Below are 21,017 nucleotides of genomic sequence, written 5' to 3' on the forward strand. Positions count from 1 at the left end.
TTAAGAGGTCTCTAAAATTTAGTACCTCATCTATAAATCAGTGTGAACATCCACCTCCCAGATTTGGGGGTAGGGGGTAGGAGAGAAGAGGGGCAGAGGAAGTAAACTAAGATTTGTATGAAAATGCTAGGAGAATGGCTCACACACATGCATACATTGCTAGTTCTCACTCTTTTCATCCACAAGGAGTGGGAAGAGAAGCCAAGTAGCAAGGTTTGGTTAAACCGCAACTTGTATTTAGGGTACATAGGCCTTGGTTCCTAAGTCTACATTGTTTCTGGAAATGTAAAACCTTTTTATAGTCTCAGATTTGTTTTATTAAATATGGGACTCCAGAGATCACCCTAATTCATGAAAGACTTTAGGGCCAAGCATCCTCCTGCTGAGCAACTTCAAACTCATAACGAAGAAAACCACAGTCCCTACTTACGTATTTCTTCCCTCCACCAGCATAAACTGAATGAGGCCATAACATGTGATGGTAAAATGTCTCTTAGAAATCTTGAGAGGTATTCTAGAAGATTAATCCTATTTATGTAATCAGTATAAAAATCTGTTATTAGCTTCTTCCAAAGCTGAAAAGCACTTTGATGAAAATCCCAACTGTATACAAATTTTTAATTTCAAGCTTGTGTAATTTGATATTAGATGGAGTTTTACGAACTATTAAGTTTGTAAAAAAGGAAATTTAATCTATTCTAAGTATGGAGGGATGGAAGTCTAGGGCCTCTAAGTACATTCAGCCACATGCCAGTGGCAAAGGCAGGTTAAAAAAAAGGGTTTAAAAAAAGCACTGTGCAACCTTCAGTGCAAATTAGGAATGTCAAGAAATGAGCAAAACTGTCACTTTTGTTTCACTACAAACAGAACCATGTAGATACTCAACTAATGCATAGGAATAATTGGAACTCATAAAATGAAAACAAAATTCAGGAATCTTATTCTTTACAAAATGGCAGTATTTGAAAAGAAGTCTTATTTAACTTAGAGTAATTAAAATATAGTCCACTTCAGTTTATACTGTACAGCACAGGGAACTACATTCAATATCTTGTAGTAACCTATAATGTAAAAGAATATGAAAACGAATGTATGTATGTATGACTGAACTATTATGCTGTACACCAGAAACTCACACAACATTGTAAACTGACTATACTTCCAAAAAAAAAAAAAAAAAAAAAAACCCACTTCAGTGAGGTCACATTTTCGTTTAGTATTTATTAGTAATTTGTTTAAATTAGTAAATTTAAGACATATTCTGGATTTTTTTTCTTTTTTTGCTTTGGATCCTAATCTCTCTCTGTCCTATAAATATCCCTTATGTAGGCACTAAGTCAATAATTAGAGTTCTGATAAAATATTTTCTAATCCAGTTAAGAGAAACCCATCAAAAAATGTCATGGTGCTGTTATCACTTCACAAACATGATCTTACTCAGTTCTCCCCATAACCCTAGGAAGTAGGCATTATTATTTCTGTAAAATCCGTTTTAAGGATGAAGAAACTGAGGCTCATAGATGTCAAGAAACTTAATTAGGATCACAGGACTAGTATGTGATAGGGTCATGACTAAACCCAGGTTAATCTGCAAATAGGTACTTTCAATCACATTAAAAACAGGTAAAACTAATTTTTCAACAAGCTCCGTGTAACTTCAAATAACGTCAAGAATCATATACTGTAGGTTGGCAGCAGTCCATGAAAAATAATTAGTAATCTGGTTCTATCTAAACATTCCCATTAAAAGCAGACCCTGTCAAGTAGCCTTTGACTTCTTTGTTTCCTTTCCTGTTTTAAAATGTACAAAAAAAAAACCTCTTGAGACATCAATATCGAAGTTTTAAAATGTAACCATCATCTTATAAGCCAAACTTCAAAATTTCACATCTACAGTCTATGAAGGAAATCTCTCCTCTAAATGACTTTGGAGCTAAGCCTGCAAAAACGTGAACCTGTGAATTGTTCTCCCTCACTGTCCTCTACGACCACCCCTAGAATCAGCAAAGAAACAAAATACATAACTTCCAGAGAGTAGAGATACAGAACAATCAGGAGATGAGACATTAAACTATTTCTCCCTGTTAACATCCATTTGGCTGATGGGACTAAACTAGAAAGGTGTTCTACTGCCTTTTACAAATTTCATAATTATAAGTGGCAGTTAAAAAAGGCAGCTGCAACACAAGCCCATTGTACCCGTAAAAGCTGAAACAAATAAGAACATTTATCACGACTACCAGGTCTCATTTCTAGCTTCTCTGTCAATTACACAAAGAGCCCGCTATTAAATATTAATGTCATGCCATTTGCACCGGAGGTCCCGAGTAGAGCCTCCTGCTACCAATTTTTGTCATGAAAGAAAGACCGTCCTTATTTTCTAGGTAAACCCCAAACCACTAGAATCTCTCAGATGGGCTATCGCTCTCCGTCCTTCCCAGGGGAGGCTGTCAGGGCCACCCCCGCACACCCAAGGGAGGAAGAGAGCTCTGGGGAGGGCGGGTCCCTGCAGGTCCCGGGGCAGGGGTCCCGGTTCTCCTTCTTCCCCTAGCTGTCAGCTACAGGTCAGGCGGCGGGGCGGGGCCAGGCCCGGCTTTCCTCACAAAGCGAGCCAGAACGCGGGCGGGCAGGCCGGGACCCAGGCTGGGGTAGGGGCCGCGCAGGGCGGAGCGAGGCGGGGGCCACTTACCCAGCAGCAGCACGTTCTTCCCCGCGGGGAGTTTGGAGCGCGAACGGGTGGAGACCTCGCTGAGGATGCAGGACCTGGCGGGGAGCAAGGCGCAGCTGAGGCCGGGGCCGCAGCGCGGGAGGAACGGATGGCCCCGGCATCGGCGCACCCGGGCGGGGGCGGCCGAGAACGCTGCGGCCTGGGCCGGGCGCCGAGCTCCGGCGGGCACGCGATCAGGGGGCGTCCGCGGGGCCAGGGGTGCCAGCGGGGACCCCGGGAGGGGCGCGGTCCTTACCAAAGGTTCTGCCCGTCCTCGTCGTCGCCTGCTGCGGCGCCGCCGTTGCCCGACGTTAGCTCGTTGGCCAGGGGGCCGCCCGTGTAAGTCGAGGCTAATCCCGGCGTTGAGGAACCGAAGGAGCCGACTCGCCCCACAGCCGCCATCTTGGTCGGGAATCACACCGCTGCCGGCAAAGCTGAATGAGCGAGGCGGCGGCAGCGGCGGCGGGAACCCGGATATGGAGCGTTCGGCGCACGGGAGCGGGGCGGGGCCTGCGGGGGTGGGGATGGGACTGAGGGAGCGAGCGAAGGCGGACTGCGCGTGCGCTGCAGGTTGGCGGGTGCGGAGGAGGTGCGCGTGCGCAGATGGCCGGGCAGGCCGCCATGTTGCAGGCTGGGTATCCAGAACTCAGCGGGTTGAAGCGCCGCCCGCAGCCCTGGGCTGCAGCCGGGCGTGTCGGGGTGTGTCAGGTGAACAGTGCTGCCTCCCACTTTTCAGTCGCGTCCACAAACCCCGCAGTGGGTGGGGAGTTCATGCACTGTCATTGCTGTCCCGCCCACCATCCAGGCTGAGCGCTGGTCCCTCGCTTACACCGACGCTTCTCCGGCGCCGCCAGGAAGGAAATGGGCCGCCCCGCTACCAAAGAGGCTTTTATGCAGCCCGGGCTGGAGTGGTACTCTGGCCCCAGATTTCTGGGCTTCTGTTCATTCTCAAGTGGCGACTTGTTCCTCAGATCTTGGCCCCACCTCAGAAGCAGGTTCCCCCAGCCCCCTGAGCAGCTGCGTGACGAGAAGAGCGTTGACGGGGCTTGCTTTAATATTTTGTTTGAGGTACTCTGCGTGAGACTTGAAGAGACCCACTAGGTGAGTCATCTGTCCATCCAGTCAGCAGACGTCTATTCAGCGCGCACTGTGGCAGGCACAGTTGGCACTGGGAATGCACAGATGGAAAAGAGATAACCTGAAACAACTCCCTTTCTGTCAGAACGTTACTGGTTAAACATATTTCAATGTCTGAGCCTCCTAACCAGAAAAAGTTGATGGTTTTAAGGCTCCATCTTAAGTACACCTTGGAAGAGCAGTTGCTTAAAATAGGCTGCCCCTTGGATACTACAGCCCTTATTTAGTATTTGAAAATCACTTGTTAATATATGACCTCATCAATGCTGTTAGACCAGTGAGAAAATCCACAGCTAAAGACTGAATTTGCTATACATTGACGTTGCAGTTAGAAGCCTAGAAGGCTTTGGAGGCTGGCAAATCTGAGTTCAGATCCAGCGCTATTAATTTACTGGTTATGTAAGTTCAGACAAATTCTTTAACCTCTTAAGCCATCTTTTTCACTCAGAGCACTTTTCCTCAATTTTGTTTATATACAGTTGTCAGTTCCGTATTTACTTAGACTGGAAGTATTCACTTAATAATAGTGTCAGGTTTCTAATGCCCCATGATTTTCAGATGTTCAGCTACTCCCTCATACAGCATTCAAAGTTGTATTCCTTATGGTTTTATAATATCCCTGTCCAGCATTGTTCCATTAAGATGACTAAAAGAGAGGTCTACTACATGCCAGGCACTCCACGTTTTGTGACTTGCAAGCCTCATACTTTACAGGGGATCAGCCAAGTAAAACAGGTCAGAGGTGATAAATTGAGATGTTTTTACTTTCCACTTTGTCTAACAGCTTATGTCAAATTATGTTAGAATAAATGTCCTGGCAACTTAGATCCTGTTACTGTGAATACCTTCTATGGAACTCTCTACATGACAAAAATAGAAAACCTATGTATTAAAAGGAAGTCTATAAAAGGAAAGAATTAAGCAGTCCCTTGGAAATTTTGTTACATAAATGCTATTTACAATTGAGCTATTTCCTATACTATGATTAATTTTCTTACTTGCCCAACTTTTTGTTCCATCTAAAATTAACAACTGCCTTGGCTTTTATTTGCTTAGATTTCTGTGTCCTTATCTCTAATTCAGTCTCAACTGGTTATGTAAAACTCCCCATTAGATCTTCTAACAACTTCATCTTCTTGAAGACATCTTTAAGAACTTTTTAGTCTGCTCTAATTTGAAGTGATTGTTCTCTGTACCTAACACACAGCTGTCATGACCTGGAATCTCCTTTTACCATTGTTCTGGAGATTCCCTTTGCCTCATTCCTGTATCTTCTTCTTTCTTCTTATTTTAGTGGAGAACTTCCTCCAATAGTTTGAGGAAAAGTGTATGGATATATTTTTGGAGACCTGTGTGTCCAGTCAAGGCCCAGCCAAGAGGAAAAAAAGAAGGCATTCTTATAGGAGTGCTAGATAAATGTTTAATGAAGGAACTATTTATAAAGGTGTGAACGATACTAAGAGATGGGGATTAGCAACAGCAGGAAGATCTAGGCCTGAAGGGGAAAGAGGAAGGAGCGTTCCCCAGAATCCAGAGAGAGCTGCAGCTACAGGAGAAGGCGATCCCAGCAAGCTCTGTGACTTGCAGTAAAGGAACCCAGCAGTGACCTCTCTTTCTGCCCCGTAGTATCCTATCACTGTCTCTCATTGGCCAAAACCAACCAGAAGGCAGACAGCAAGGGAACCCAAGCAAAGCAATCCATGCACATTTACCTTCCTGAGCACAAAGAAGGATAGAGGAGGGTGAAGAGTGGACCTGGGAGGCAAACAAGATACCCAGCTCACTTTGTCTGTTTGAAAATGCACATAGTCTGTACTCAGTGATAGTTTGGCTGGGTGTACAATTCTTAGGTTGCAAATTATCTTCCCTCAGGTTTAAAAACCTTGACCCTTTGTCTGCTTGATTTTAGTGTTATCATTGAGAAATTTGAAGCCATTCCGATTCCTAATCCTTTGTTATGTGTTCTTTTTTTTTCCCCCTACTTGAAGGCCTTTAGAACTTCCACAAATTTCCAGTAGCACGTATACCCTCTTCCAATATCTGCACTGTCATACTAATTATCCTGTTCATTATCATAGAAGAAGAATCTATACTCTTAGGCTAAAGCAGTCTCTCCACATACACTAGTTTCCATCTCCTTTCTCAACTCAAGGACATCGCTGCCACAATTCTACCCCCTTTTTTCTCTAATCATTTATTGATCTCCACTGGATCATTTCCTCATTCCTGCTCCTTCACCAGCTACTACTATGTTTCTTTCCTCTCTCTTTTAAAAATTTTTTTTTGTATTTCTTTTAAAAAAATTTTGGGGGTGGAGCTAATCAGGTTTGTTTGTTTCTTTGTTTCTTTCTTTTAATGGCAGTACTGACGACTGAACCCAGGACCTCATGTGTGCTAGGCACTCGCTGTACCACTGAGCTATACCCTCCCTCTCCTTTCCTCTCTTTAATGGCAAAACTCTTTAAAAAACTCTTTAAAAGTTGTCTTTACTGTCTTCAATTCCCCTTCCCCTTTGCCCTTCAAACCCACTTCAATCAGACTTTTACCCCGTGGCTCCACAAGAAACTGCTCTTATCCGTGTTGTCAGTTATCTCCTTGCTGCTAAATCCAATGGTAAATTCTCCTTCCTTGTTTTTCTTAACCTTTGAGCAGCACATGGTACAGTTGGTCACTCCTTCTGGTTATTCTTATTTACATGGTTTCCTGGTCACCATGTTCTCTTGGGTTCTTTCTCTGCCTCACTTGCTGCTCCTTTTCAGTCTCCTCCACCATTTCCTTATTTTCCTGACCACTTAATGTTAGAGGACTCCAGGGCTCAGTCTCTGTTCCTGTTCTTTAACTATGCTCACTCCCTTGATGATCTCATCCAGTCTCATCACTTTCAATTCCATCTGTATGATTAAAACTCCCAGATTTATCTCTCCAGCCAGAGCTCCATATGGAACTCCATATTAATACATCCAGCTGCTTATTTTGCATCTCCACTTGGATGTCTAATAGCATATCTAGAACTCAGCATACCCCAAACTGAGCTTCTGATCTCTCCCCCAAAACGCTTCTCCACCCATGGCCTTCCCCACTAGGTAGCAGCTCCTTGTTGCCCAAGCAATTCTTGACTTCTCCATTCCTCTCACACCCCACCTTGCATCTGTGAGGAATCCTGGCATCTCTACCTTCAAAATATGCCCATGACCCAACTTCGTATCACTCACCAACTGTTAACCACCTTGGTCTGAGCTGTCATCTCTTGCCTGAACCACTGTAAAAGGCTTTTCATCATGGCAGCTAGAGGGATCCTTTAAAAAATAAGCCAGACCATGTCACTCCTGTATTCAAAACCCTACAGTGGCTCCTCATTTCAATCAGAGTAAACACCAAAGTCCTTACAATGACCCACAAGGCCGCAAAGAATCTGGCCCCCCATTGCCTCTCTGGACTTTTCTGTTCTACTCTGTCCCTCCATTTCTCCCATCCAGCCACACTGGCCCCACTGCTTTTCCTAAAACATATTGTGTACCCCTTTGCTTTAGCTGTTCCCTCTGCCTTGAAGGAGGTAAGGAGCTGTCCAAACCAGTATCTTTCCCCGGATAGCCACTCCCTCTCCGCCCCCAATGTCTTTGCTCACTTCTCAGCCTCTCAATAAGGTGCACCCTGACCACCCCATGTGACGCTGCAACTTCAATCTTCACCCCTGAAATTCCAGATTCTTCTTACCTTGCTTGCCATTATTTTCCATAACACTACCTTCTAACATAGTATAAAACATACTAATTGTCTCCTAACATAGTACAGTCATCCCTTAGTATCTGTGGGGGATTGGTTCCAGGACCTGTCCACAGATACCAAAATCCATGGATGTTCAATTCCCTTAAATAAAATTTTTGCACTTAACCTACCTTATACTTTAAATCATTTCTAGATTTCTTATAATACCTAGTACAATGTAAATGATATGTAAATAGTTGTAAATACTATGTAAATAATTGTAACTACAATGTAAATGATATGTAAATAGCTGCCTGTGCATGGCAAATTGAAGTTTTGCCTTTTAGAACTTTCTGGAACATTTTTCCCGAATATTTTTAACCTGAGGTTTGTTGAATCTGCAAATGTGGAACCCACAGATATGGAGGGCTGACTGTGTAGAATTTACTTATTAGAATTTAAAATAAAATAAAATTTAAAAAAAAAGAACTTAAGCTCTGTGAGGGCTTCACTCATGTACCCCAAGCACTTTGTGCCTAGGACATAGCAGACATTCAGTGAAGATTTGTTGATGGTATGAGTAAATGAACAGAGTTACACCTTGTCACCAGGTTTCTACAATTTAAGGATGATGATGAGGATGGTGGTGTATGTGTGTCTTAAGAGGTGAAGGGGTTACAAAAATTTTTTCACTCCAACACCTGAAAGCAGGGGCTCTCTTGTACGATATTTTAAACTCTTCCTGATATAAATCCTTCTGAAATGTATTACACATTCTGTTGCTACTTTACCAGGTTGTCTGAATGCTGATTTACCTCTCTTTGGAGGCTCTGGGCCTCCTTAGGGGCCCTTGTGTTACATGGGGAAGTCTCAGATCCTGCTGGGATACCCCGGGGTGTTCCCCCAGATGTCCTTTTTAGTTAAGTTTCTGATGCAGCTGAGCCTGGGGGCCTGGAAGTGGGAACTGGAACTCTAGTTGGAAGAGAGACAGCTCCTCTCTCCTGCTTTCTGTCTCCCTTCCACTTTAGCCCAGGGAGCTGTGTCTTTTCTCTCCCTCTGGACCATCAGCCCTGCTTACTCATCAGCTTCCTGAAGGCCTTAGTTAAGTACTTCTCCACCTGAAGAAGAGCAATCATTTGACAGACACAAGAGCTCCGCAGAAAACTAGTTCGGGAGGGGAACCTTCCGTAGGGCTGAGGTGGGGGAGACAGGCCACTTCCTCTTTCTTCAGGGGATGCCTCCCTCTGTGTTTGAGAACTGGGACAAAACAGCGCTCCCCCCCCCCAACTCTGCTTCCTGTTGTACCAGCTCCCACAGGCTGCCTCTGGCAGGTTTTCAAATAAGACTTGCTTCATCCACTGCGCCAAATGCTGGCAATCACAGATGATACAGATGCCAGCTGAAAAGCCAAAGCCAAAAGAAAAAGGAAATAAGCAAGGCGACGAGTGGCTCCTTAAAGTTTGACTCTATGAACAACTCAAATAATAAAACAGTGTCGGAAGGAACTTCAGTGGTTAAAGAGTCCCCTCCCCTCCACAATATATGAATTTTTTTTTGTAACAAACCTGACATTTGAGACAAAACAGTAATGTTAGAATTGGCAGAGTCCTTGCTTACAACCTCTCCCGGCAGGAGATCCAGGGATCCAATTAGAGGGAAAACAGGTGCCCAATGTTGGTTTTTTTGTTTTCCTGTGAGTCTTGTTTATCTCATCCTAAGTACCTCCTTAGAATGAATGCAATGATGGGTATTTAATTCACTTTTCAGTCACCAGTCCCTCTAATTACACATCTACCTTCTCTCCTACTCACCTAGCATTTTTATCAGGTGAGCTCTCACAGAACTTACATCTTAGACAAAGAAAAAGATATGGAAATACCTGACAAGAGAAGGTAGAAATAGACTTTCTTGGTGGCCTTTTTTTTCCTTTTTTTCTTCATAGAAAACATCAGAAAAAGAATCTCCTCAATTTCTAGATCTAAAGTGAAATCCACGCCCCTCCTGTTTAAAAACTGTATGCATATGTGTGTGTTTGTGTACACGCATTCCTTAGGATTAAATTTTACAGAGAAAAAAAATGCTTCATTTGCTTAGAAATGTATCCCTGAAAAATAGTACCCCCTGGATATTTTAAAAATTCCACAATAAGGCAGTAATTAGAATTGTCTTTTCATTTCAGGCCGAGTCCGTCCCCATGTCCACTCCTGGAAAATGAGTAATGAATGAAAGGTTAATAACCTGTCAATCAATACCCATTCACCTGGAGTAGACACTTGGTGACACGCACAGGGAAAACAAATGGGGCCAGAAGAATGTTTATTCTTCATCTAAGTGTTTTAATTATCTACTTAAAGATTTTTAATTTTTATTTATTTATTTTTTAGGGTGGAGGTAATTAGATTTATTTATTTATATAATAGAAGTACTGGGAATTGAACCCAGGACCTCTTGCATGCTAGGCATGCACTCCACCACTGAGCTATACCCTCCCCTGCTGCTTATACGTTTTTAATATAGAATAAATAGCATTTTTAGAATGCTTAGTTGTCATTGTTGTTTTCATCTGTTCTCTACCACTAAAAGGAAGGGAAAAAAAGGTTCATGGATTAATGTATCGTTAGCTGGATACTTACTGCGTGTATTTTTGGAGGATCTCATTTCCTTGTAACAGGTATTCTGAAGTTCAAGTCCATTATCCTTTTTTAAAAAGTAGTGATTTCAGTGCCACTTACTTCTTAGATTTCCAGAATTATACTCTGTCACCCTCTTTGCTTCCTAAAGGAGAAGATATCTAATAACGAACATTACAGATTGAGATCTGCCAACACTAGTTCGTTAAGGTCATTAAGTTTTTCTGCTTGGGAGGCCCTACAATCAGGCAAAATGGAAAAAAGTATGAAATTCCATGGTAGGTTTAGAAATGTGCTGTCTTTTGGAACTGCAGGTGATTTCATATTCATAACAATTTAGTCTACTTTAGAGCTAATTATGGTTTCTTATTGCTTTTACTAAAAGTAAGCCTAGAAGTCTAATCTACTATATTCTGCACCAACAAAAACAGTATGTGTGTTTCTTTTTTCCCCACATGGGAAAGAGGTTGCAAGAGTTGCCCAGTGGGAAGTGTCTTACAAGCAAAATGAATGAGTTATTTTACACTGCATAAGATTAAAGTGCTGCTTATTTGAAGGTATTTAAGGAGATTCTAATGATCTTCAACTTGGTACTATTAGGAAACAGCAAGATCCAGTTTCCTAGTACTGTGAAAGTGAAATCCGGAAGCGCAGTGTCCTTTCTGATCCTTCCTCAGTAAATCTCCGGATTGTTTTGAAGAGTCAAAGTCATCTTATGTTTCAGTTCATTGGTAAAGGCGGAATAGCCAGATAACCTACTGCGTATAAGCTGATAGGTATATATATTTGAATACAGTGGCTCTAGTCTAAGAAGTATATTGGCCACACGATCTCATGGTTTAAAATTTTGTTCTAAATGGCAGCAATATTGTGTCTGACATTTTAGACTCTGTTCACATCATCAAATCTAATTATTAGGTTAAATAATATTAATGGTAAACCAAGTGATATAGACAGCTAATTTGCATCATTTAGATGAAATAAAATGTTTGGATTCAGCATTTGGAGTAAGGTACATGGGTCATAGGTTCCAGTCCAAGCTCCAGTATTTGACCAAATTGAATTAAAATCTAGATTCTCCCACTTACTAACTGTGCAACCTTGCAGTTGTTTAAACTCTGAAGCCTCAGTTTCCTCACCTCTCATAGAGTTATGAGAGGTAAACAAATAAAACCTGATGTGTAGTGAGCACTCTAAACGTTAGCAGAAATATTTACTGTTATTTTTATTTGAAATAAATGTATATGGTGTTCTGGAGAGCAAGGTTTCTCGGTGTTTAAATGTGCACATGAATTCCTTGGGAACCTTGTCTAAGTGCAGATTCTGGTTTAGTGGAACTGGGATGGGGCCTGAGAATCTACATCTCTAACAAGCTTTCGGGTGAGTATCAATACTGCTGGACAAAGTTATGCGATAGAAAGAACACAGGCTTTGGATTCATCCTTCTGCAGACTGAAATCCTGGCTCCAAACATGTTAGCAATATCACCTTGGCAAGGTCAAGCTTTCTCATCTCTAAGATGGAGATAGTAATAAGTATTTCTAATGAAATCATTTTTCTTTAAATAAACAATAGTGAACTCAGACAATAACTGACATATTCTAAGTACTTAAGTCTAAGTTCAGTATCAAGTGTGGGAGACTATGACAGTTTTCATTCCTAGAAAAGCTGAAAATTCAGTCTTCCTTGGGAAATTCTTAGAATTTGATCATTATGAAATCAATGTCAACACTGATTTGAAAATTTATCATTGCATGGCAAGCAAATCAATGCATAGCAGATGTTGTGGGGACGGATGGGGAAAATGCCCTAGGCACGTGGTAGGGCCTAAAGTCAGAGCGGGTAGAATTTCTGCGAGTAACCGAGATAACTGAGGAAAGAAGCCAGCTTGTGAAGTGTTTTATTTTACTAGTAGTATTTTTACCTTTTAGAGTATGGAAAATGTCAAGCATACATCACAGTATGGAGACAGTATAATGAAACCATCACTCAGCTTCAGTAGTTACCAGGACATGGCCAGTCTTATTTTAGTTTGACTTCCACCCTCTTCCTCCATCCCTGAATTCTTTTAAAGCAAATCCAAGGCAGTATTATTTTACGCATAAGCATTTCAACATATCTTTAAATCAAGGACGCTCGTTCTTTAAAAATATAACCATAATACCATTATAATAATTATTTCAAACAAAACTGCAACTATTGAATTGATAACATAAATTTAAATTACCATCCAGTTTTCACTACAGTTAATGAGATGCATATGCACGTTAAAGTAGAATTCAAAACAGCCTCACACGTAAGCACAAAGCAAATATGCTAGTTCCCTAAACATTGCTGTTGTCAAAGCAGGCAGGACAAGCATCCACTGACCTGCAGGACTGCCATCCTCAACATCCCTCCCCTCACTGCTCCAGCTGGTTCTTCATTGATCTGCCAGGTCTAGGTGTTGATTTCCTCTCCGTATTGTCCTCTGTATTCTGAGCCTTCCCTGCTTAATTCTCTCCAGCTGCAAAGAGACTGCTTTTAACTTTTGCCAGGAGCAAGTCACTCCAGGCGAGCCGATCTGAGTTCTGCACTCTCAGAAAAAGCTTAGAGTTCTAAGATCTCATAAAATGATAGACCTGGAAGGCACTTAGTTCTGCCACTAGATCTGAAAACTAAGGCGCAGCTATGCTAAGTGACTTGCTCTACCTTGGGATTACCTAAAAAACCTCTCAAAATAAGGGCAGATTATTGCACATCTAATCTGACCTTTCTGCAATGGTGAAATTTCAGTCAAGCAGTTTGATCTCTTATTTTATATTTGGTTAGTCTCTCTAACTTCCTGCTAAGGGCTAAACTTTCTTTTTTCATCTTGGACATTTAGAAATATACATTAGATTAGAGCAATAAAAAAGTTATTAAAGAAAATGAAAGGTTTTTCAGTGTTATCTCATTGAAATCCTTCTTGAACCCATATAAAATTTCCATTGTCATTTCTAATTATAAAACATTTCTAACATATAAATACAAAAAAGTAGTATCTATTATATTAATATGTATTAGCAATATGCACACTGTATAAAAGTAATATAATATCACCATAGAATGTCTTTCCCTCTTAGACCTTTTTTATTGAATATATTTGACATATAACATTTGTATACATTTAAAGCATACAATCCTCCAAGAATTTTTTTAAAGAAAGCCCAGTCTACTCCCATCCCTTTCCAGTCCTTTCTTTCTTAGAGATAGCCTTCATCTTAAAAATAGGTGAATTTCATTCTCATTCAGATGTATATTCATATAGTCAATTATATTGTATGTTTTAAATTTTTACATGAATTTTATACCATGTGCATATTTTACAAATTGCCTTTTTCACTCAATATTATATTTTCAGGGTTGGGCCATGTAGATACAGAGGTGGATCTTAGATCATTCATTTTAATTGCTCTATAGAATTCTACTCTTGGATAACCCACAGTTTATTTAATCCACTCTCCCTCAGAGGAACAGTTCTATTAGATACCATCTGTTAGACTTATCACTAAGTAGCCTATAGTTTTGGTGAATAGGCTAAATGGCATCTTTGTAAATATGTATTGATTCATTTATTATTTATTATTATGTATTGGAATAATAATCAATTTAAGTTATATAATTGTTGCTTGCTGGTATATCAGCATGCACTTGAATGTTTGTATATTGATTCTGCCTCCACCAATTTTGCTGAACTTTTATTCATTTCAAGTAGATTTTCTTGTGAAGGAATGGTATCTTAGCTCATCATTTTCCTTAGTATTTCTTACTGTAACAATATAGAGAAATTTGGATTTATCAAAATTCTAGGGGAAAGGGTGGCTGAAAGCTAGAGAAACAGATGGCTTGATGGGCCCACTCCTCTTGAGAGGGGCAGCTGGAGCTGGGGGACTGCCTACCAAAGCTCCGTGTTCAGAAAGTGTAGTGGTTTTGGGAAGGGGTGTGACCTGAGGCACTAGTTGAGGTCTCATGAGATGGTGGAGGCTGCATCATCTGTGATGTGATGATCCCCTCTGTCTTAACATGTTCTCAGTAAAAACAAAACAATCACCTGCCGAGTCTCATTGGTATTTTCGCAGGAACCACTGAGAAGGTGGAGTTTTGTATCCAGACATGTTGCAGGGACCATAGAACCGAAGCTGCCAGGATCCAGACAAGCAGGAGGAGGTAGAGTCTGAAGTGCTGGAAGGCACTGGAGCTGCCCAGCGCCGGGAAGGAGAATTGAAGCCGCGTTTCCTAAACCATGAGGGTAGGAGAGCCCCCTCCTGACTGGCACCTGACATTCGGTGTTCTTTGACAGTCATCCGACTTGCATGTTCCCCATGTGAGGTCCACACTGTCAAAAGGCAGGATTCACTCACTTTTTTCCCAAAATTTCTTCTTTCAAGGTTTGAGTTTGCTAATTGTTTGGCCTTCCTTGAAATTAGAGTGTTTGTGATCTGAGAAGCATGAGAAAAAGAATCATCTTGAAATTATCTCCCTCACAGCTTGTCATAGGGCAAAATTCCATCATTAGATTCAGTTCCTCAGGGCCCTCTACACAGTAATAAATTATAGCCTTATGTTATCTGAGGAAATAATAAACTAAATGTTAATATAGATTAGTTTATTCATTTAACCCATCACTAAAAAGGAGAAGACAATGGGGAACAGCTTGGAGTCCACAGTCCAACTACCCAAGTTGAATCCTCACTCCTCCACTTACTAACTCTGTGTTATTTGGGGCCATTACTTAACTTCTGTTGCCTTGGTTTCTTCATCTATAAAACAGAGAATAATAAATAGTGCTTACCACATAGGGTGACTATGAAAATTAAATGAGTTAAAATATGCTCAAGCACTGAGAACACTCCTTACCTTGTAGAAAGTGCTATTTATTTTTGGCCTTAAGTACTAATCTTTAGGAAGCAGAACTGGTGGAATGGCCCAAAGGATGGCTTATTTTGAGGCAACAATGAGATGGGGATAGTCTACCCACAGTGTATGACTGAAACTATACAATCGGGGGCAGTGGAGGGAACGGAACATCCAGAATGAGAATGGAGGCTTTAAAGAAGAGGTACCAGATTGAAATGTTTTCTCTTTTGACATTTCAGGTGGAACAAATGTCTAGATGCCAGGTCCTGGCATTTGGTGAATTATAAAAGATCTTCACCAGATGTACCTTCCGTAGTAGTCAGCCTTTGCTGAATAATACCACACAAAAAGGCACCCCACAGGTCAGCGGCACATGACACTAAGCATGTGTTTATGGCAGTGGGTCTGCAGGTCAGCCGAGATTGCTTCCAGACTGTGGGTCTGCTCCACAGGGCTCATTCTGTGGTCCAGGCTGAGGGCTAGTGGCTACCTGGGTCGTGTTCTTCTCCTAGTGAAGGTCCAAAGCTTCCAGAGGCCTGGGTGCAGAGCTGATAGACTGTTAGTTCTGCCTGCATTCCTTTGGCTGAAACAAGCCACGTGGCCAAGTCCAACATCCATGGGATGGGAAGGTACTATTTTCCCATGAAGGTGGGGCAAGGACGGGGGACATATGTACTGAACAAAAAACTCACTTTTCACACCTCCTGTCTAAGATTTTGTAGTTTTTATCATGTCTCCTCTCAGCCTTTACTTTTTTATTTTTTGAAGTATAGTCTATTTACAATGTTGTGTTAATTTCTGGTGTACAGCACTGTGATTTATTTTTATTATTATTATTATTATTATTATTATTATTATTATTATTATTATTATTATTATTATTATTATTATTATTATTATTATTATTATTTATTAGTGAATATTTATTTATATTCTTTTTCATGATTGGCCATTACAGGGTGTTGAATATAATTCCTTGTGCTGTAAAGTAGGACCTTGTTGTCAGCCTTTATTTTTTTAGATGGAAGAATTTCAGTCTCTTCTCTCCTGATAAAGATATCACTCCCTTTGTGCTTTGCTTTGCCCTGCCCTCTGGTCTCCTAACCTTGTTAGATGGGACCCATTTTGTTGACCTTCTTGATTATATGTACACATTGGAAATAGATGCCAGTATCCTCTGCAATCAAGAGTAGTAAACAAAGTGAAAGGAGACTGACACTTTTGGAATCAACTACACACCCAGCACCGAGCTACGTGTTCTTCACACCACATTAGGGGTTCTTCATATATTGTCAAACACCTCTAGGGATGAGGCAGGCACATGAGTGAAGAGGGTGGAATATTGTAGTTTTCTCTGTTCAGATGTGACTGCATTTCACAGCAGTACCATTTATTTTATTCGCAATCAAAAGGAACCCCCATTGAAATTTCAGCCCCATTTTTTGGTTAGTAAATTTCTCAGCAGGCATCTCTGCTCTGCACCCATGGTAACTCTTCCTGTGGGTCACTTCAGAGTACCCTGTTACTTTGTCTTCTTTTGACATAGACACATTTTACACTTTAGACATTAATAAATACTCTCTTCCACAAAGAGCACTGCTCTCTTACAATTTTCTTTCAGTACACAGCCCTCATGGTCTGTATTTGACTTTCCCACTTTTGTTAGGGATATGCATACAGAGATATTTCATTTTTCTCTTGGTTCTAAGAAAACAACTACATAAGAGTGATGTCAAGTGGCAACTGACATTCAGCTGTATTGTCAGAGTTTCCTTCAGGGTGAGTACATGCCCACCCAAGGCAGGGAAGCGTCACTCAGCTCCCGACAGTTATTGCCATTTAGGAAGTCAAGCCCAGCATTGCTAGATCTTCTCTTTATTAAGACAAGTCAGGAATCCAGATTTTTCATGTAAAAGTTCCCAATTTTCAAGTGTCACCAACAGTATCAGTTAGGATACACTAGGCTAGCTATGCTGTACTAACAAATAAACCCCCAAATATCATTGGTTTAGTGCATCGTACAGAGTCAGATGCAGGTCAGCAGGGTTCTCTTCCATCTGGTGACTCAGGGGGCCAGGATCCCTTTCTCTTGTGATGCTGCCACCTGAACATATGGTTTCCAAGGTCCCCACTGCAGGGGAAGAAAGCGATGGAAGATGCACTCCAGCTCTTAAGTGCCTTGGCCAGGAAATGGCACACATCATTTCAGTTCACAGTCCATTGGTCAGATGGAGTTGCCTGAGTCTAAAGAAGGCAGGGAAGTGAAGGGGAGCTGTTGGATATTTGATGACCATTAACTGCTCCTACCATAGCAATTAATTCAAAGCAAACAAACAAACTAGCAAAATCTCTGGACAAATCAAACAAAATACAAACACAGTCTAGGGTCCAATCCAGGGGCTAACATACCAGAGTAATTATTTTCCAATTGAAAATAACTAGAGCTCAAAAAGATTGTGCCTTGCCCAAGCTAATGAATGTCAGAACTGAGTCCATATTCTTTATCCATACCGTGCTACTGGTGGGTATTTTGTATTGATTAAATATTATATAGGGGCCTCCAGGCTTCCTAAGTACCCCTTAAAACTCTTCTGTGTCTGGGATTAAATAGACTGTCACAATGAACAAGAACTTTATTAACTCTAATATGTGACTTACAGACTTTGGTGTAGCCCACTGGTTCTCAAACTTGAGAATCTGCTGGAGAGCTTGTTCAGACACAGATTGCTGAGCCCCACCCCAGAGCTTCTGATTCAGTAGGTGGGAGTAGCGGGGGATACAAATTTGCATTTATAATGAATTCCCATGTGATACTGTTGCTGCTGGCCTGGGGACATGTTAAGAACCGCTGGTCTAGAACTGGGTCCTGGGTCCTAGAATCAGCCCAGACAACAAATTAATGACTTTGGGAGGATGACTTGGCCTCTGGGTTTCCATTGCCTCATCGGTACAATAAGCATTTGGATCAATTCTACCATTTTATAAGTGTATAATTAAGAAATATCTTTTAAAAATACCAACAAACATTAAAATACCTGGGGCAGGTGGAAGGGGCATATATTGGTACAAAAGGAGCTTGAGGAAGACTTCTAGAGTTTTGGAAATGTTCTGTTTTTGATCTGGATGGTGGTTGTGTGTACGTACCTAGATAGAAAAATCATCAGGCTCTACATTTAAGACTAATGTAGAATATATACTTTAATCTACGCATATTGACCTCAATAAAAACATCAAGAATATGACTCTTTGGGGTTGGGTATAGCTCACTGGTAGAGCTCATGCTTAGAATGCACAATGTCCTGGGTTCAACCCCCAGTACCTCCATTAAAAAGAAAAAAAATTTAAGAAAAAAAAAAAAGCTTAAAAAAAAAAGAATATGCCTCTTGCCAAAAAAAAATTTTATTGCTTTTACACTAATTCTAATTTTTATTTTTAGTGTGATATAGCTTATATAATTTCTTTTTATTACCTTGCATAAATAATATCCACCAACAGCCAAAAGTGGTGGGAAATAAAAGTTTCAACATCACCACGTTTGTGTAGGGAGCAGATATTAAAACTGCTCCTCTTTCTGGTCCCAGGAGAGACCAAGGTGATAAGGGATCTGGGAGTACTGCAGAGGCTGAGGTGAGATGGGAGAACATGTTCTTCTGCATCTCACAAGCTCAGCCTGGCCATCACAAAGAACTTTTGGTTCCCAAGTGATCTGGATGAATATCATCCAAATGATTCATTTTATTTGAGCATGGAAACGTAAGGGATTTTTCCTGTTCCCAACTAAAAGAGAGAGAGAGAGCAATCAGAGTTATAATTCATTTGCACTGACTCAATTGAATGCATTTGACCAAAAAACAAAACTCAAAGAACAGAAATATTACATCGTGCAGTTAATTGTGTCTGATATTCTGGGCGTATGCCCTGGAATCCTGAAATGAGAGAAGAAGCGGGTGTGAATTTACTGATCTCTGAGTCAGGCAAGTCAGTCCTTGCCTCTCCGTCGGGTCTTGGAGCAAACGTGCACGTCTCTTTCCAGCTCTGCGTTGGGTGACATCACGATGGTAGCTTGGAATTGGCTCTGGGGGAGAATTCACCCCATGGATGTCAGCAATGCTGCAGCTCAGGACGCTTCATTTCAGAAAGCCGGACAACCAGCACATCACTGCTTACCTGCACTGTCTTGGCACACTGAATGTGCTTCTAGCATCTAAAGGTATGGATTTTTTTGGTAAAACATGAAACCTAAGTGTGAGTCACTTACTTCATCAGTGCTCAGTTGAAGAAATAGGTAGCTGTTCCTACATAGTAATAAAACTGGTTGTTTGGGGCTCACATAGAAAACCGGTTTTGTGTCTGCAGCTCTGTAGAGTAACATTTATGTCTAAAGCTATGTAGTGATTTATTTCAGCTTTTTTCAAATATTAATTCATGGTTGTTCAAAGGTAATCATGTGCAGATTTAAGACCATCACTACTGTGCTGGCTGAGGCTTCTGGGCGGACTAATTCCTGTACTGTGCGGGTCCCAGAACAGCCAGTGATCCATTCTGGTGTCTGGGCCAGCTTTAACTGGCATGACCAGAGTTGCATCTTGTTACATAAACCAAGGATATTTCTTTATTTTGGTCAGAACGTGATGTGCTCACAACTTACTGAGAATTATGGTGACATTTTAGGAGGAACATTCACTCTCCTGGAGGTGAGGGGCTTGGGAGTGCAGTCTAGGACTTGTATCTAACTAACTCTGAGATCTTGGAGAAAATTGTTTCACTTCATTGGGCTTTGGAGTCTCAGTCTCAGGGATGGGAGGTGGTAGTAGTGGATAATCTCATGTCCCTTCTAGCTCCAAAAGAAAGGAGATGTTAAACCAGCTTGCAGCCAGCTGTGAAAAGACAGTTGCACATTTAAATATGCAAAGTCTGCATGGTGTGGTTGAAGAGGATGCTATGTGCGACTTCCCTGGTACATCTCTGGTCCCATTCAGTGAGTCCTGGCCTAGGACAGTAGGGTGGCACCATGGCAGGGAGCCTGGTGAAACAGCTCTGCCACTTCCTAGCTGTGTGACTTTTATCCTCTCTGAGTCTTAGTTTCCTCACCTGTGAATGGATGGGTTGAATACCTACTCACAGGTCTGTTGAGGATTAAGTTAAACGAAGTATGTGAAGAGGCTTCGTAAGGTAGAAAGCATATAACAAATACTATTATTATTCATCACTATAGTTTGGGACATAATTTAAGATGTCAGAATCACGGTGAAATTCTCCATGCTTAATAATAATAGAACAGTAGCCTTCAAAAGAGATGAATGTTCTGTCTAGAGCATTGATGTATTTACAAAGATGAATTAACTCTTCGTAACTCTGAAAACAATTTGCATATAAGTTGATTATTAGAGATTGAATAATGGATTATTCTGTCTGGAATAATTTAAGCTTTTTATTTCTCCTTGTTTGTCTTGCTGATGGTACATACTAAGGTTAGAAGAAAATGAAAAGCAAAGGAGAGAGGGGTGCTGCTTGGAAAGGGACTTGCTGTCCACCTGGTGGTCCTCCTTGCCTTGTGCCTTCTTTGCCCTTCTCCCAATGCCCCCAACACTTAGTCACCAGGTCGTTTCTCAGGACAGATTCACATTATCAGAGTTATTAGAGTTCAGGGAGACTGATGTATAAGCCAGAATCTCATTTTATTAAGTTATAAGGAGATATTTAACTGCTGAGGGGGCTGAATATTCACTCTTTTTTTTTTTTTTGCCAAAAAGTTCTAGAAACTTACCCAAATAACAACTACTTAAAACAGAAAACCCAAAATAACCAAATTATAGTGTCTTACACAAGATAGAAGTTTCTCTTTCTCATAAAAAAGTCTGGGTATATACAACGTATGATATAGCACGTGATACTGTTACCAGCTTTTCCAGGCTGATACCATAGTTTTACTGTGGCTTCTGAGACATAAGCTTTTACCT

The 21,017-nt window shown here is 41.1% G+C and overlaps 1 protein-coding gene and 1 long non-coding RNA gene across 2 annotated transcripts in view; one reads left to right on the forward strand and one right to left on the reverse strand.

Moving 5' to 3' along the window:
• DYNC1LI1 (dynein cytoplasmic 1 light intermediate chain 1) overlaps nt 1-3,218 on the reverse strand; it is a 27,973-nt gene extending 24,755 nt beyond the window's left edge. Inside the window, exons 1-2 of the mRNA XM_074345344.1 lie at nt 2,964-3,218; nt 2,690-2,763 (exon numbers count right to left, since the gene is read on the reverse strand). Coding sequence (XP_074201445.1) covers nt 2,690-2,763; nt 2,964-3,109 — 220 coding nt within the window. The 5' untranslated portion in view covers nt 3,110-3,218. The remainder of the gene's footprint in view (nt 1-2,689; nt 2,764-2,963) is intronic.
• Nucleotides 3,219-3,321: 103 nt separating this feature from the next.
• LOC123618240 (uncharacterized) lies at nt 3,322-19,222 on the forward strand. The gene is made up of 3 exons (XR_006726656.2): nt 3,322-3,808; nt 14,280-14,449; nt 19,091-19,222. It is a non-coding gene; the product is annotated as an uncharacterized LOC123618240 (long non-coding RNA).
• Nucleotides 19,223-21,017: the final 1,795 nt, after the last annotated feature.

This window comes from Camelus bactrianus, chromosome 17 (genome assembly GCF_048773025.1).
Source record: "Camelus bactrianus isolate YW-2024 breed Bactrian camel chromosome 17, ASM4877302v1, whole genome shotgun sequence".
NCBI lineage: Eukaryota > Metazoa > Chordata > Mammalia > Artiodactyla > Camelidae > Camelus > Camelus bactrianus.